We start from the raw sequence: 16336 nt of genomic DNA, 5'->3' as shown, positions 1-16336 counted from the left end.
ACAATTACATTGATTTGGTTTCGATACATTTACACACTTATACATTTATGCTTCCGCTCAATACTTTGGTTTTGGTTTAACTTTTCAACGTTACATTTATTTCAATTGGGTATTTCAATACATTATAACTTGTGTTTGACATGATTGGTGGCTCTCTGTTGAATCGTTACACCTCCATTAGGGACACGCCCTAGGTGGTAATTTGGGGGTGTGACAAAATACATGTTCAATTGTATGTTAAGTCATGGAATGAAACACCTTAGATCATGTGCGATTAGGGTCATACATCTAAGCACCATTAATCCAGTTTGGACCTAGGTACAGAGGGTTAGATCTAATGGGTTTTGGCGAGCCCCACTCTTGGTCGTGGACCCATACAGAAGAGTGCGTTTGTGTCCCAGTCGATAGTAGTCGACACAAAAATCGTCTAGGTTTAGATTGCTTCCTAATTCGTCACACATATTAATGTCCTCACGAAACATTAATGATCAACGATTTCATTGACGCTTTACATACTACATCATTACATATAGATACATCTTATACAACTCACATTTTATGGATACAGTTTATACAACTCACATTTTATGGATACATTTTTTACAACACACATTTTACAGATACATTTTATACAACTCACATTTTACAGATACATCTCATACAACTAAATTGCATGAACTCGCCAACTTTTGTTGATGTTTTCAAACTTAACATGTATTTCAGGAAATTAGTGGACCACGCAGACATTTCAGTCAAGGAAAGCAAGTATCAAGACTCCATGCCACCATTTGAAGCGTTTGCCCGTTATATATCGCCTCTTTGCGGTGATATAGTGGTCAAAGCCTTGACATTTTAAGACTTACATTTTGATGTATAAAACAATGACAACTTATTTTCATTTGATGGTTTGTAACCAACACATTTAACTTATGTTGCATTCTTTTGAAACGATTATGATAATTGCATTGGAGCTTGTTTTTATTCATTTAGTATGTTCACTTATATTGTTATGCAATGAGAACCGATCAGATCACACCTCGCGCTTCCGCTATGAGCGGGTGTGATAGATTGGTATCAGAGCATCGATTGTAGTGAACTAGGATTCCTTCTCGAGTCTAAGTCTACAATCACTAGGGACCTCTCACGAAAACCTCCTGTTCATGTTGAGCAGATTATAAATAAAATTGGACAGATCAAAAGGTTTTCGTTGCGTAAACATTTTTCAAGGTCCACTACAAACAAAAATTCACTTCACATAAATCAAGCGAGGACATTTCCATGGGTGAAGTCTATGAGAAATAGACACATTACATTAACAGACTATGTGCCTACAATACATTACATTATCATTTTACGCATTATAAACGGTTTACAAGTTCAGCTTATGCAAGATAGAAATCCTTGTTAGATAGGATTTTATGTGATTATATAAATGACACATTGCACTAATTTTAACGTTATTTTACTAATTTCATGAAAATAACGTTAAAAGTGGCTTAGCGGCGGAAGACTAATCATGCATCGTGTGGTGGCGTTGATAGCCGAAAGACAAGGGGTACATGCACAAATCGGCCTTTGTCCCGATTGCTGAGTGTTATGTGCCTCATGTCCAAGGCTTGATACAAAACTACTATTGAGCCGGGGGTCTCATTGGAAGCAGCCTCTATATTCCTACGGAGTAGAGGTAAGGTTGTCTACATCTTACCCTCCTCAGACCCTACTTTAGCTTTGCTATTGGTGGGATTTACTGAGTATGATGATGATGATGATGATGATGATGATGATGATGATGATATATAAATGATTTATATATATGTTTTAAGGAATATTGTGGCAAGAACAAAATGCCTTCGACTTCGAATTCCATTGTCATCCTTGACACACATAACATGGTTAAGACACGACATCTTTTATTTTTAAAACATAACATATTTTATACAATACATCTTCCATGAGAATATCGACCTCACGTCTATTGCGGAGCTTATGACAAACGTGGTTCCTGAGTGAGACCATAAAGCATTGATCCCGTGGAAGAATGGTTACGTTCTCGCGGATGCTGAGACGCCTGACTTCAGTAGTGACGATGAGGCAGAGGTGGCAGCCTTAGACAACAACTCCTTTAGTGGGACGAGGTCCCTGTCGCTCATACAAATCATGATTGGCGACATTCTTGTCCAGTTAAGGAAGATGAAGTACTCATCTTGAAGGTGCCCCTCCAGTTGTTATTTTTACAAATTCTCTCAATTGTTATTTCAGCTAACGCTGTGCCATTCCGCGAGTAATGTGTGACAACCGGTAATTAACGGCTTCTAATTACGCGATTAATAAGCGTTTAGATGATAATAAATAGTGTTTAAGGCACTAATTAACTTAATTAGGAGTTTGGAATGCCTAGGAACGCTTGTCTGACGTTACAGCGCGTGTATGACGATTTGCGGAGAAATCGTTGAATATTAGACGATATCGAATCAAAACCGTACGAAATACCGACAACGTTGACAAACACGAATTTTATACAAATATTTTATACTTATGAATTTAATTTTGTTAATTTATTTCGCTTCCGTATGTCACAAACGCAAACAGGAAAAAAAACGCGACCGCAGGAATGCACCGACAAAGAAACGGAAGCACTGGACTTGAATTTCATCTCGATATTAATATATTATGATATATTTGGCTTTGTTTTCGAATTTTAATACTCGTAGTTGAAAACGGACCGAAAATGAGTAAGCAACAACCGAGTCAATTTGCGCGATTTTAACGCGACCGACAAACTACGCTTCAGAATATTAATTACCGATAAAATTTTTAGTGTTTAGACTTTAAATTTTCATCCTACGACCTTACACGACGTTCGGGTTTTGATAATGAGTCTCGTAGGAAGCTACGGGCCGCTTAAACATAGAGTTTGGGCTTGTGGGCCTTAGACCCAAACCCAAAGCCCACTAATCTAACCCTAAGTATAAATAAGTTGGCCAAACCCTACTCACTTCATTTTACCAGCCGCTCATTACCACTACGCTCCCAAAATCCTCTAAGTTGCAAACCTTATCCAAAAACACAAACTCCTTCTTCATCATAAAATCTAACAGAGACAATATGTTTGTCTCTCCCTCTCTCTTGACCGATTACGGGGGTGTTTGGCCTAGCTTTTTTGTGACAACTCGTACTTTAGATCTATCTTGTAACGTTACGTGAGCTACTCTAATTGAATAAATGCATGTTTATGTGATATGTGTGTATTAAATGTTAGTATAGTAAACGAGCCCAAACCGCACACCATAACCCGATCGCACAAGGCTCAACCGGTCGCACAAGCCCATTTGGGCCACACCTTGTAATCGGACACCATAGGGCAGCTGAGTCGGGCTCGGCCCACTCCTCTTGATCGTGTAAATTCCCATAGTTGGGGATTGGTATTCTCATTTGTCACAAAACACTTAACATACACAAATCACACAAAACCCTAGCTCTCTTCTCTCTCTCTCTTTCGCGAACCGAAGGCAGCCAAGCATTCCCCCTCACCGAAGCTTTCTTGTAATCGGATCACCCTCTATCTTTTGGTTAGTGTCTTGTTTTATGATTTCATGTTGATTGATGTTATGATTCCATGTTAGAATGTATTTGTGATGATAAGCTAGAACCGATTGATGATGCTTGTTAAACTATTGTTATCGTTCATGTTGTATGAAAACCAAATGGATACATGTAATCGGTTCATATGTGTGCTTTGAAATATGCTCTTTGGATGTTATTTTATAGATCCGAATGGTAGTATTGATCGGTTAGGAGGTCATTATGTTTAATCCGAATGAATGTTATCAAGTTGTGTTCTTGAACTAAGATTAGAGTTTGTATGAATTACATGTCACAAAGCTTGTTTGAATCGATTAGCTATTGTTCATGCTGCTTTCATATTAGGGTTCATATGAAACTGTGATGGAATTGCTTGTTTGATCGATAATTACTAGAAAAGAAACTGATTTGGTGTTAATTGATTCCTATAAATTTGGAAACTTGTTAAATGATTGTAACCGATATGCTAAATTATGGAAATTAGGAAAGTTGTTACAATCTGCATGTCTCGACCAGGGTTGCGAGTCGAGAACCCTTAGTCTCAACACTCGCACACAGCAGCACCAACCGAGACCGAGGTTGCGGGTCCAGTTGCGACTCGAGACCAAACAGTCTCGACTGGACCATGACAAATCGAGACCAGCTCTTGCGACTCGAGAACACCCCTGTTGCGACTCGAGATCTCATTCGTTGCGACTCGAGATCTTGACACCAGCATAACTCGAGACCGATAGTCTCGACTCGAGACTGACTATGTTTACTATTGGACCTGCACTGTTACAGCCCAACTGTTTGGGCCGCATACTTGGACTTCGTTAATTTACGTGACTTTGCTGTTGATGGATTGCCATGATTATACTTGTGTACATACGTGTAGAACATACCTGACTTGTATAATAACCATGATAGGACGTGGTTGACCACTTACTAGCTTACCTGTACTTTCTGTGTATCTGCCGAGCAAACCAAGGTGAGTTCACACAGCCAAGGCATGGGGTTCCCAGGGTGGGAATGGGATTGGATGATTATTTCGTGCGTACTTAGTTAATGGAACCTAATGATATGGTCCTCAGGGTGAGGATGGTAAATGATAAGATACGGCTAGACTAGTATACCTACTTGAACTGATCTTCGCACACACGCCAGGGGTTGGCTGCGATATTATGACTGATCTTCGCACACATGCCTCAGGAAGGCTGCGAACTATACAGACTAAACTTCGCACACATGCCAGGGTGGCCAGCGATACAAATATACATAGTCTAGAATACTTGAGAACTTTCCCTAATCTTCGCATACATGCCTAGAGGGCTGCGATACGAACTAATACGATACATGATTACATGAACGAACGCAATGCTTACTATACCATTACTATTACTGAACTTACTTTCTGTGAACTCGCTCAACTAGTTGTTGACTCTCTGCTGCATGCCTTGCAGGACCTTAGGTACATTATGGAGCTTGCACAGGGAGGAGCAGGTCGTTGTGGGATACGGATCGTAAACGATATTTGAACTTATAACTTACTTTGGGTTTTCATTATTATGCTTCCGCTACTTAAACAATGTTTGGTTATGAACATCAGTCATGTCACGATGAATTGCATTTTCTACTTTTACACTTAAATGCTATGTTTGATATGATTGATGGCTTGATCCTGGTCAGTCACGCTCCCAGGCGGTGGTACTCCGCGTGTGGGATTTTGGGGGTGTGACAGATTGGTTTCAGAGCCATTGGTTATAGAGAACTTGGTTTTGATATGGGAAAAACGTTTTTATTAAAACCAGACTATAACCAGAACAGTGCTCTCAACGATCCACAACGACGCTTCGCTCCACGTGCAAGACTCGACATCCTAGGTAATAAGGTTTATGTTTATTACCTGCTTGCTAGAACTATATAGAACTTTGCTCGTAGTACACTAGATACACATGACTTTATGAGAATACCTACGTGCTTACGCTTTTCTGTCATCGCCCTACTCGCGAACCATTCTCACTTACGCTACTTTTACAATGAAGATCATGTCTGGACGAATTAACATGACTCAAGCCCAGCTAGAGGCTCTCGTTCAAGCTCAAGTTGTTGCGGCACTTGCAGCCGCACAAGCAGGAGGTATATCCTGTGGTTATAGCACACACTAGGATCTTTAGATCCTACATTCCTAAACTAGCCCTTGTATTTAAACTTTGCCCTATTCGTACACAATAGGTCAACCAGCACAGCAGCCTGTCTGCACTTTTAAGAACTTCATGGACTGTCGTCCAAGTACTTTCAGTGGCACGGAAGGGGCAGTGGGACTCCTCCACTGGTTTGAGAAGCTAGAGTCAGTGTTCGAGATGTGTGAATGCCCTGAGGCTCGCAGGGTGAAATACGCCACTGGCACGCTAGAAGGAATAGCACTAACTTGGTGGAACGCCCAAGTTCAGATCTTAGGGTTGGCAGCTGCTAACGCCACACCCTGGAATGATTTCAAAGAACTTATCAAACGTGAGTACTGCACAAGGGATAATATTCACAAGTTGGAGAATGAGTTTTTCCATCTGAAAATGACGGGGTCAGAGATTGAAGCCTATACGAAACGATCAAACGAACTGGCCATTCTGTGTCCAACTATGGTGGACCCTCCAGTTAAGCACATTGAGTTGTATCTCAAGGGACTTGCGCCAGAGATCCAGAGCCATGTGACATCGGCAAACCTCGACAACATCCAAGACATCCAGCGTCTTGCTCATCGACTCACAGATCAGGCAGTAGAACAGAACAAGCTGCCCAAACGCGTCAGTGCAACTACTACTCCAGCTGCTACTTCTGCTACACCCAACGACAACAAACGGAAATGGGATGGGGATTCCAGCAGGGGATCAGTTTCCGTTCAGTCTCAAGCACAGCCGCGCAGGACGAATGACTACCAGAATTCGAGTCAGCAATCATCTGGCAGTCAGGGGCAGGGTGGATACCGGGGAGTTCACCCACTATGTAACAAGTGTAACAGGCACCACAGTGGAAGGTGTCGCAAAGAACGTTGTCAGAGATGTCTCAAGCTAGGGCACGAAGCCAAAGATTGCAGGAGCTCACGACCTGCGAACCAGAATCAGCAACTTCCACCACCAGCTCCTCAGAACCCACAGCAGCAGCAGCCACAGCGTGGAAACCGGGGATGTTTCCAGTGTGGGGCAGAAGGTCATTACAAACGCGATTGCCCTCAGTTGAACCAGCACCAGAACCGCAACAACAACGACCAGGGCAACGGGCACAACAACGGTGGGAACAACAACAACAATGGCAACGAGGCAAGGGGTCGAGCTTTCGTGCTAGGACGAGGAGACGCAATGAACGATCCCAATGTGGTTATGGGTAAGTTTCTCCTCGACGATATTTATGTTACTGTTTTATTTGATTCGGGTGCGGATACAAGTTATATTTCTGTGAAAGCCAGTAAATTGTTAAAACGTACATCAACACCCCTAAACACCAAACACGTCGTAGAACTAGCCAATGGTAAGAGTTTAGAAGCCACACAGATAGTCAGGGGTTGTAGTATCGTCTTAGCCGGTCAAACATTCTCGATCGACCTTATTCCCATAATCTTGGGAAGTTTTGATATCGTTATTGGGATGGATTGGTTATCCCAACATCAGGCAGAGATCTTATGCAGTGAGAAGATTATTCGCATTCCCCGTTCTGGTCAAGAACCTCTCGAAGTCCAAGGCGACAAGAGTGGTGCTGTGGTTGGCATCATCTCTTTCTTGAAGGCTCAGAAATGTTTGCGGAAGGGTCACACCGCAATCTTGGCACTCGTTTCAGATGCATCAGCAAAGGAAAAGGAATTGGAAGACATTCCGGTTGTACGCGATTACCCTCAAGTGTTTCCTAAAGACTTACCTGGCTTACCGCCTCACCGACAGGTCGAATTTCAAATCGAGCTAGCACCAGGAGCAGCACCGATAGCACGTGCACCGTATCGATTAGCTCCATCAGAGTTGGAAGAACTCTCTACGCAGCTACAAGAGCTCTTGGAAAAAGGGCTTCATTCATCCAAGCTCTTCGCCTTGGGGAGCTCCAGTACTATTTGTGAAAAAGAAGGATGGTACCTTCAGGATGTGTATAGACTACCGGGAACTCAACAAGGTGACGGTGAAGAATCGTTATCCTCTTCCACGCATAGATGATTTATTCGACCAGTTGCAAGGGTCGTGCTACTATTCGAAGATAGACCTGAGGTCAGGTTATCATCAGCTGAGAGTCCGGGAGGAGGACGTCTCTAAAACCGCTTTCAGAACTCGTTATGGTCACTACGAGTTTCTTGTCATGCCGTTCGGGTTAACGAACGCACCTGCCGTATTTATGGACCTTATGAACAGGGTGTGCAAACCCTATCTTGACAAGTTCGTCATTGTATTTATCGACGACATTCTGATCTACTCCAAGAGTCAGGAGGAACACGAGCAGCATCTACGCCTTAATCTGGAACTCCTACGGAAGGAACAGCTGTACGCTAAGTTTTCGAAATGCGACTTCTGGCTCCGTGAAGTCCACTTTCTAGGCCACGTAGTGAACAAGGATGGGATTCATGCCGATCCATCCAAGGTAGACTCGATCAGGAACAGGCCTGCACCACGTACGCCAACGGAAATACGCCAATTCTTGGGTTTGGCGGGTTACTACAGACGGTTTATTAAAGATTTTTCAAAGATTGCTCAGCCGCTTACGCTACTGACACAGAAGGGTGTCACCTATCGCTGGGGAGAGCCCCAGGAGACTGCTTTCCAGCACTTAAAGGATAGACTTTGCAGTGCACCTATCCTCTCATTGCCAGAGGGCACGGACGATTTTGTGGTTTATTGTGATGCATCCATCCAGGGTCTTGGATGTGTGCTAATGCAGCGCGACAAGGTCATTGCTTACGCTTCGCGTCAACTTAATATTCATGAACGGAACTACACGACGCACGATTTGGAGCTGGGAGCTGTTGTGTTCGCACTTAAGATATGGAGACACTACCTGTACGGTACCAAGTGCACAATTTACACCGATCACAGGAGTCTCGAGCATATCTTCAAGCAAAAGGATTTGAACATGCGTCAACGAAGATGGGTTGAACTACTGAACGATTACGAATGCGCCATCAAGTACCATCCAGGCAAAGCCAATGTTGTGGCTGATGCCCTCAGTCGGAAAGACACTCTACCTAAGCGCGTGCGAGCGCTACAGCTTACGATTCAGTCTAGCCTTCCAGCACAGATACGAAATGCTCAGGTAGAAGCATTGAAACCCGAAAACGTCAAAGCTGAAGCCTTACGCGGCTCAAGGCAGCAAATGGAACAGAAGGCAGACGGCGCCTACTATGTAACGGGGCGTATTTGGGTCCCACTTTATGGCGGTCTACGCGAACTTGTAATGGATGAAGCTCACAAGTCTCGCTACTCGGTACATCCAGGGTCAGATAAAATGTACCACGACATCAGAACTACTTATTGGTGGCCTAGCATGAAGGCCCACATCGCTACTTACGTTGGCAAGTGCTTGACCTGTGCGAGAGTCAAGGTGGAATACCAGAAACCAGCGGGCCTACTTCAGCAACCCACGATACCACAATGGAAATGGGAAGAAATTTCCATGGATTTTGTTACAGGCCTACCTAGATCCCAGCGGGGGAATGATACCATATGGGTGATCGTGGATCGACTCACCAAGTCTGCACACTTCCTAGCTATAAAGGAAACGGATAAGTTCTCCACTCTCGCAGACATCTACCTTAAAGAAGTTGTTTCGAGGCACGGGGTGCCCACTTCCATCATTTCGGATCGGGATGCACGATTCACGTCAGAACTATGGCAAGCGATGCACAAGTATTTTGGCTCACGGTTAGACATAAGCACAGCATATCATCCTCAGACGGATGGGCAGTCTGAGCGAACGATCCAAACTCTAGAAGACATGCTTCGGGCATGTGTTATTGATTTTCGGCAACGGCTGGGAAAAGCACCTCCCTTTGGTGGAGTTCTCATATAATAACAGTTACCACACCAGCATACAAGCCGCTCCATTTGAGGCATTGTACGGACGTAAATGCCGGTCACCTCTCTGTTGGGCAGAGGTGGGGGATAGTCAGATCACGGGTCCAGAGATTGTAGTGGACGCCACAGAAAAGATAGCACAGATACGACAACGCATGGCGGCAGCACGCGACCGTCAGAAAGCCTACGCGGACAAGCGTAGAAAGCCTTTGGAATTTCAGGTCGGGGACCGGGTTTTACTTAAAGTCTCACCCTGGAAGGGTGTGGTTCGTTTTGGCAAACGGGGCAAACTCAATCCGCGGTATGTCGGACCGTTCGAGATTATTGAGAAAATAGGCAAGGTGGCCTACAAGCTAAACCTACCAGCTGAACTCGGTGCAGTTCACAATGTATTTCACGTGTCGAATCTGAAGAAGTGCCTATCAGATGAGACCCTCATCGTTCCTTTTAAGGAACTCACTATCGATGAGCGGTTGCAGTTCGTCAAGGAGCCAGTTGAAATCACGGACCGGGATGTTAAGGTCCTCAAAAATAAGAGAATCCCTCTTGTTAGAGTTCGTTGGAACTCCAAACGTGGCCCAGAGTACACCTGGGAACGCGAAGACAGGATGACAGAAAAGTACCCCCAGTTATTCGGAACCAATGCAACCACTACTGAGGCTGAAGCTACTACTGCGGAATTTCGGGACGAAATTCCAGATCAACGGGGGGAGGATGTGACACCCCAGGAAAACCAGTGAACGACACAACCTACCTAGCTTCCTCAGTGGGTGCGTACCAAATTTCGGGACGAAATTTCTTTTTAGTTGGGGATAATGTGACAACTCGTACTTTAGATCTATCTTGTAACGTTACGTGAGCTACTCTAATTGAATAAATGCATGTTTATGTGATATGTGTGTATTAAATGTTAGTATAATAAACGAGCCCAAACCGCACACCATAACCCGATCGCACAAGGCTCAACCGGTCGCACAAGCCCATTTGGGCCACACCTTGTAATCGGACACCATAGGGCAGCCGAGTCGGGCTCGGCCCACTCCTCTTGATCGTGTAAATTCCCATAGTTGGGGATTGGTATTCTCATTTGTCACAAAACACTTAACATACACAAATCACACAAAACCCTAGCTCTCTTCTCTCTCTCTCTTTCGCGAACCCAAGGCAGCCAAGCATTCCCCCTCACCGAAGCTTTCTTGTAATCGGATCACCCTCTATCTTTCGGTTAGTGTCTTGTTTTATGATTTCATGTTGATTGATGTTATGATTCCATGTTAGAATGTATTTGTGATGATAAGCTAGAACCGATTGATGATGCTTGTTAAACTATTGTTATCGTTCATGTTGTATGAAAACCAAATGGATACATGTAATCGGTTCATATGTGTGCTTTGAAATATGCTCTTTGGATGTTATTTTATAGATCCGAATGGTAGTATTGATCGGTTAGGAGGTCATTATGTTTAATCCGAATGAATGTTATCAAGTTGTGTTCTTGAACTAAGATTAGAGTTTGTATGAATTACATGTCACAAAGCTTGTTTGAATCGATTAGTTATTGTTCATGCTGCTTTCATATTAGGGTTCATATGAAACTGTGATGGAATTGCTTGTTTGATCGATAACTACTAGAAAAGAAACTGATTTGGTGTTAATTGATTCCTATTAATTTGGAAACTTGTTAAATGATTGTAACCGATATGCTAAATTATGGAAATCAGGAAAGTTGTTACAATCTGCTTGTCTCGACCAGGGTTGCGAGTCGAGAACCCTTAGTCTCAACACTCGCACACAGCAGCACCAACCGAGACCGAGGTTGCGGGTCCAGTTGCGACTCGAGACCAAACAGTCTCGACTGGACCATGACAAATCAAGACCAGCTCTTGCGACTCGAGAACACCCCTGTTGCGACTCGAGATCTCATTTGTTGCGACTCGAGATCTCGACACCAGTATAACTCAAGACCGATAGTCTCGACTCGAGACTGACTATGTTTACTATTGGACCTGCACTGTTACAGCCCAACTGTTTGGGCCGCATACTTGGACTTCTTTAATTTACGTGACTTTGCTGTTGATGGATTGCCATGATTATACTTGTGTACATACGTGTAGAACATACCTGACTTGTATAATAACCATGATAGGACGTGGTTGACCACTTACTAGCTTACATGTACTTTCTGTGTATCTGCCGAGCAAACCAAGGTGAGTTCACACAGCCAAGGCATGGGGTTCCCAGGGTGGGAATGGGATTGGATGATTATTTCGTGCGTACTTAGTTAATGGAACCTAATGATATGGTCCTCAGGGTGAGGATGGTAAATGATAAGATACGGCTAGACTAGTATACCTACTTGAACTGATCTTCGCACACACGCCAGGGGTTGGCTGCGATATTATGAGTGATCTTCGCACACATGCCTCAGGAAGGCTGCGAACTATACAGACTAAACTTCGCACACATGCCAGGGTGGCCAGCGATACAAATATACATAGTCTAGAATACTTGAGAACTTTCCCTAATCTTCGCATACATGCCTAGAGGGCTGCGATACGAACTAATACGATACATGATTACATGAACGAACGCAATGCTTACTATACCATTACTATTACTGAACTTACTTTCTGTGAACTCGCTCAACTAGTTGTTGACTCTCTGCTGCATGCCTTGCAGGACCTTAGGTACATTATGGAGCTTGCACAGGGAGGAGCAGGTCGTTGTGGGATACGGATCGTAAACGATATTTGAACTTATAACTTACTTTGGGTTTTCATTATTATGCTTCCGCTACTTAAACAATGTTTGGTTATGAACATCAGTCATGTCACGATGAATTGCATTTTCTACTTTTACACTTAAATGCTATGTTTGATATGATTGATGGCTTGATACTGGTCAGTCACGCTCCCAGGCGGTGGTACTCCGCGTGTGGGATTTTGGGGGTGTGACATTTTTTAGCAAAGCTTATAGCTTTTTTTAGCTTTTTTTACAAAATAAGCTTTGTTTGGTGTTTGGTTTAGCTTTTTAAACTTATGCTTATTAGCTTATATAAGCTAATTTGAAGAAGCTTATGGAACCATGGTTATTTAGCTTATTTGTAGAATATGATTTTTTACTCATTTGCCCTCAAATTCACACAAAGCATTTAACTACCTATTAATAATAATGCATTAATACAAACACAAACTCACCGTCAATTGTCTTAAAACATCAAATGCATTAATATAAAGCATTAACTGTCATATGGACGAATCAATGTATTCTTTTTATTGATGCTTAATATAAAGAAAATAATGCATTAAATGAATATATGATCAATGATGATGATGATGCTCTTAGAAACACTGTCATATGGACGGATCAATGTATTCTTTTTATCAATGTATTCATTTACCTGTAAACATCAAATGCATTAATATAAAGCATTAACTGTCATATGGACGGATCAATTGTCTTAACTACCTATTAATAAATGAATACATTTATTCTTTTTATTGATGCTTACAGCGATACATGCTTTAACTGTCAAATGGACGGATCAATGCATACTGTCATAAGAAAATAATGCATTAAATGAATATAATACATTTCCATCAATGCATGCTTTAACTATCTGCATCCGTATTACATCTACCTCATATCTATTTCTATTAAAGATAGTATAACTTCAATATTACATTCAAAATTGCAGCACATTGAAGTTTTAGGTAAAGAAGACAGTTACATTCTTATGAAACTGCATAAAGTTAAGCAAATATGGAGAAAAGATCAACTCTTTTAATCCATCTACCATCTCTCAAACCATTAACTCTTGCCTTAAAAAATCCTATTTATCAAACACCCATCTACCATTTATCAAGCATTCAAAAAATTTGCTTGAAGTGGAGTAATACCAACTTGTTTTCATATACTGAGGTAATTTGTTCTCTTCATTCTTTACTTATTGAATTGTTTTCTCTTTGTTTTAATTTTCAAGTCATGGACTTGAACCATGATAATGACGTTGTTGTCATGAAAACTAAGAAAAAGAAAATAAGATCATTATGGACGGATGATACTCATATGATATTTCTTGAGTTATGCTTGAATGAGGTTAGAGTTGGGAACAAGCCAACTGGTTACTTTAATAAATTTGGGTATGAGAATTTGGAAAAGTACATGAAAGAGCGTACTGGGAAAACTTTCGACCACAAGCAAATTAAAAATCATTGGGAGACTATGAAGAAAGAATGGAAGTTGTATGATCGTTTAATGAGACTTGAATCTGGAATTGGGTGGGATCCCGTGAGAAAGACGATTGATGCATCGGATGAATGGTGGGATGAAAAAATAAAGGTAATATTTTGTTTTTTTAGTTTTTTTTTTTTATAGTTCATACTCTTTGATATTATTATGTTGAAAATTTATGTAATATTTTGTTTGGTTATATCAGTTTTGGTATTATTAGTTTTGATATTATTATGTTGAAAGTAAAGGTAATATTTTGTTTGGTTATATCAGTTTTGGTATTATTAGTTTTGATATTATTATGTTGAAAATTTATGTTGAAAAAATGAAAAGTTTGGTTATATCATATCATATGTACGAGCCTTTATTTGTTGGTATTATTAGATACATAAATTTAAATGGCTTGAGTTTTGTACAGGGAGATAAGGACCTTTCCAAGCTAAGAGGGCAAAATTTAGAGATGTATAAGATATATTACGAGCCTTTATTTCGAGATTGTGTTGCAGTTGGAGATAACACTAAGACTCCTTCTGATTTTGCGAACATGATCGATAAAGATGAAGAGTTGATTGAAGGGAGAGGTGATAGTGACGAGATAAATGTGTCCAGCGATGACCAAGAACCTATTTTCTCCAAAAATAGTTTAACCAAAAGGAAGAAGTCTAAGAATGTTTCCTCTTCTCGTTCAACTAAGAGAAAGACTTCAATAACTTCTGCGTTTGAGGACAAACTTGATAATGTTATGCAGGCACTATCATCGAGAAGCTCACAATCGTTTCCACCGCAAAACTCGTCACCTTCCATAAAAGACTGCATGGATATTGTGTTAACCTTTCCTGGTTTTGAAGAAGGTTCAAGGAATTATTGTCACGCACTAGACATTTTCTTGAAAAAGCAAGCTCGTGAAAATTTCATGGTTCCAACAAGTGATGTGGCAAAGATGGAGTTTTTAAAATATCTAATGGAAAAATGATTATGTGTGTTTCCTTAGTGGTTAAAACTTCTATTGAAAAAATGATTATGTGTGTTTTTAGGCTTATGTAGTTTTTAAAACATCTAATGGATAAATGATTATGTTTTAATCTTAGTTGTGTTTATCTATATGTGTGTTTTTAATAGGATGGATACAGATGGTGACGAAACCGATTGTGATAGAGATGAAGAAAACGAGGCGGAGGAAGAGAAAAATTGGCTCATATTACCCGATGTTCAAGTTAGTCCATATCATATGTTACATATTTAAAGTATACCTTCAAATAATGAACCATCCATGTTTCTCTATGTAGGATTGCATTGGAGCTATCGATGGGACACATGTGAGGGCATCTGTTCGAGAACACGAGCAACCAAAATATATCGGTAGAAAAGGATACGCGACGCAAAACATAATGGCGGCATGTGATTTTAACATGTGTTTTACGTTTGCATGGGCTGGATGGGAGGGGGCAGCACATGATACTAGAATTTTCAATGAAGCATTGCGTAGGCCCGAAATTAATTTTCCACATCCAATAGGTGGTTAGTACCATTCCATGTTTGCTTAAACCTTATGTTTTGCTTAACTTTTTATATAAGTAATATTATTTATTTCATTCATTATAGATAAATATTACGTTGTTGATGCTGGATATCCAAATACTAGAGATTATCTTGCTCCATATAAAGGAACCAACATTCGTTATCATCTACCAGATTTTCGTCGTGGAAAAACGGTTGCTAGTCGTGCTCCTAGAGGACCTAAAGAGATATTTAACTACCATCATTCATCATTGAGAAATGTCATTGAACGAACTTTTGGAGTATGGAAGGCTAGATGGGAGATATTACAACATATGCATATCAATTACACCTACGAGACACAAGTGAAGATCGTGCTAGCATCTATGGCAATTCATAATTATATTAGAAAAAAAGATACATGTGATGAAGGATTTACCATGGCGGAACAAGAATCTTACACTCCAAACAATGGTCGAGGATCTAATGACATTAATGAAGTAAATGAAGACACAAGTACACAACATAGAATAGATGATTTATACATGAGTGCAGTTAGAGATATGATTGCAGGAGATCTAACCAAACCAAGATGAATGTTTATTGAATATTAATTTATTTTTGTAGAAGTTTTATGTTATCCTCGACATAAATTTATCCAAAAATGATGGTATAACTCATAAAAACAAAGTAGATACATACAAAATATAAGTTATGTGATTATATGTAACCATGCTCTTTTTGGTCATTTTACTAATATAAGCTAAATAAAAAAAGCTAACACAAACACTTAAAAAGAGCTTATCAACTTATAAAATATAAGCTAATTTAAACACTTAAAAATAGCTTATTAAATTAAAGAAAATAAGCATAAGGTAATGTGAAATATAAGCATAAGCCAAAAAAAAATAAAAGCTAGGCCAAACACCCCCTACATACAACACAGGGAGCCCATCACTTCAAAAACACAAAAACCCTCAACACATATACCCCTCTCGTTT

The 16336-nt window shown here is 40.8% G+C and overlaps 1 protein-coding gene across 5 annotated transcripts; it reads left to right on the top strand.

The window, feature by feature from the left end:
• Positions 1-13310: 13310 nt before the first annotated feature.
• Positions 13311-15975, top strand: LOC110903706 (L10-interacting MYB domain-containing protein). 5 transcript variants are annotated; one of them, XM_022149486.2, is made up of 4 exons: positions 13318-13526; positions 14958-15051; positions 15125-15356; positions 15441-15975. In XM_022149486.2, the coding sequence occupies exons 2-4, from the start codon at positions 14959-14961 to the stop codon at positions 15929-15931; spliced, it is 816 nt and encodes a 271-aa protein (XP_022005178.1). In that variant the 5' UTR covers positions 13318-13526; position 14958; the 3' UTR covers positions 15932-15975. The 5 variants fall into 5 exon arrangements, with proteins under 5 accessions (XP_035841695.1, XP_035841693.1, XP_022005178.1 ...); XM_035985801.1 differs by lacking the exon at positions 13318-13526 and adding an exon at positions 13533-13946; XM_035985802.1 differs by lacking the exon at positions 14958-15051 and having other exon boundaries at positions 13311-13526; positions 15531-15975.
• Positions 15976-16336: the final 361 nt, after the last annotated feature.

The sequence above is a fragment of the Helianthus annuus genome, chromosome 16, assembly GCF_002127325.2.
Source record: "Helianthus annuus cultivar XRQ/B chromosome 16, HanXRQr2.0-SUNRISE, whole genome shotgun sequence".
Taxonomy (NCBI): domain Eukaryota; kingdom Viridiplantae; phylum Streptophyta; class Magnoliopsida; order Asterales; family Asteraceae; genus Helianthus; species Helianthus annuus.
Note: the sequence above shows the minus strand (reverse complement) of the source record. Positions and strands in the feature narration are given on the sequence as shown.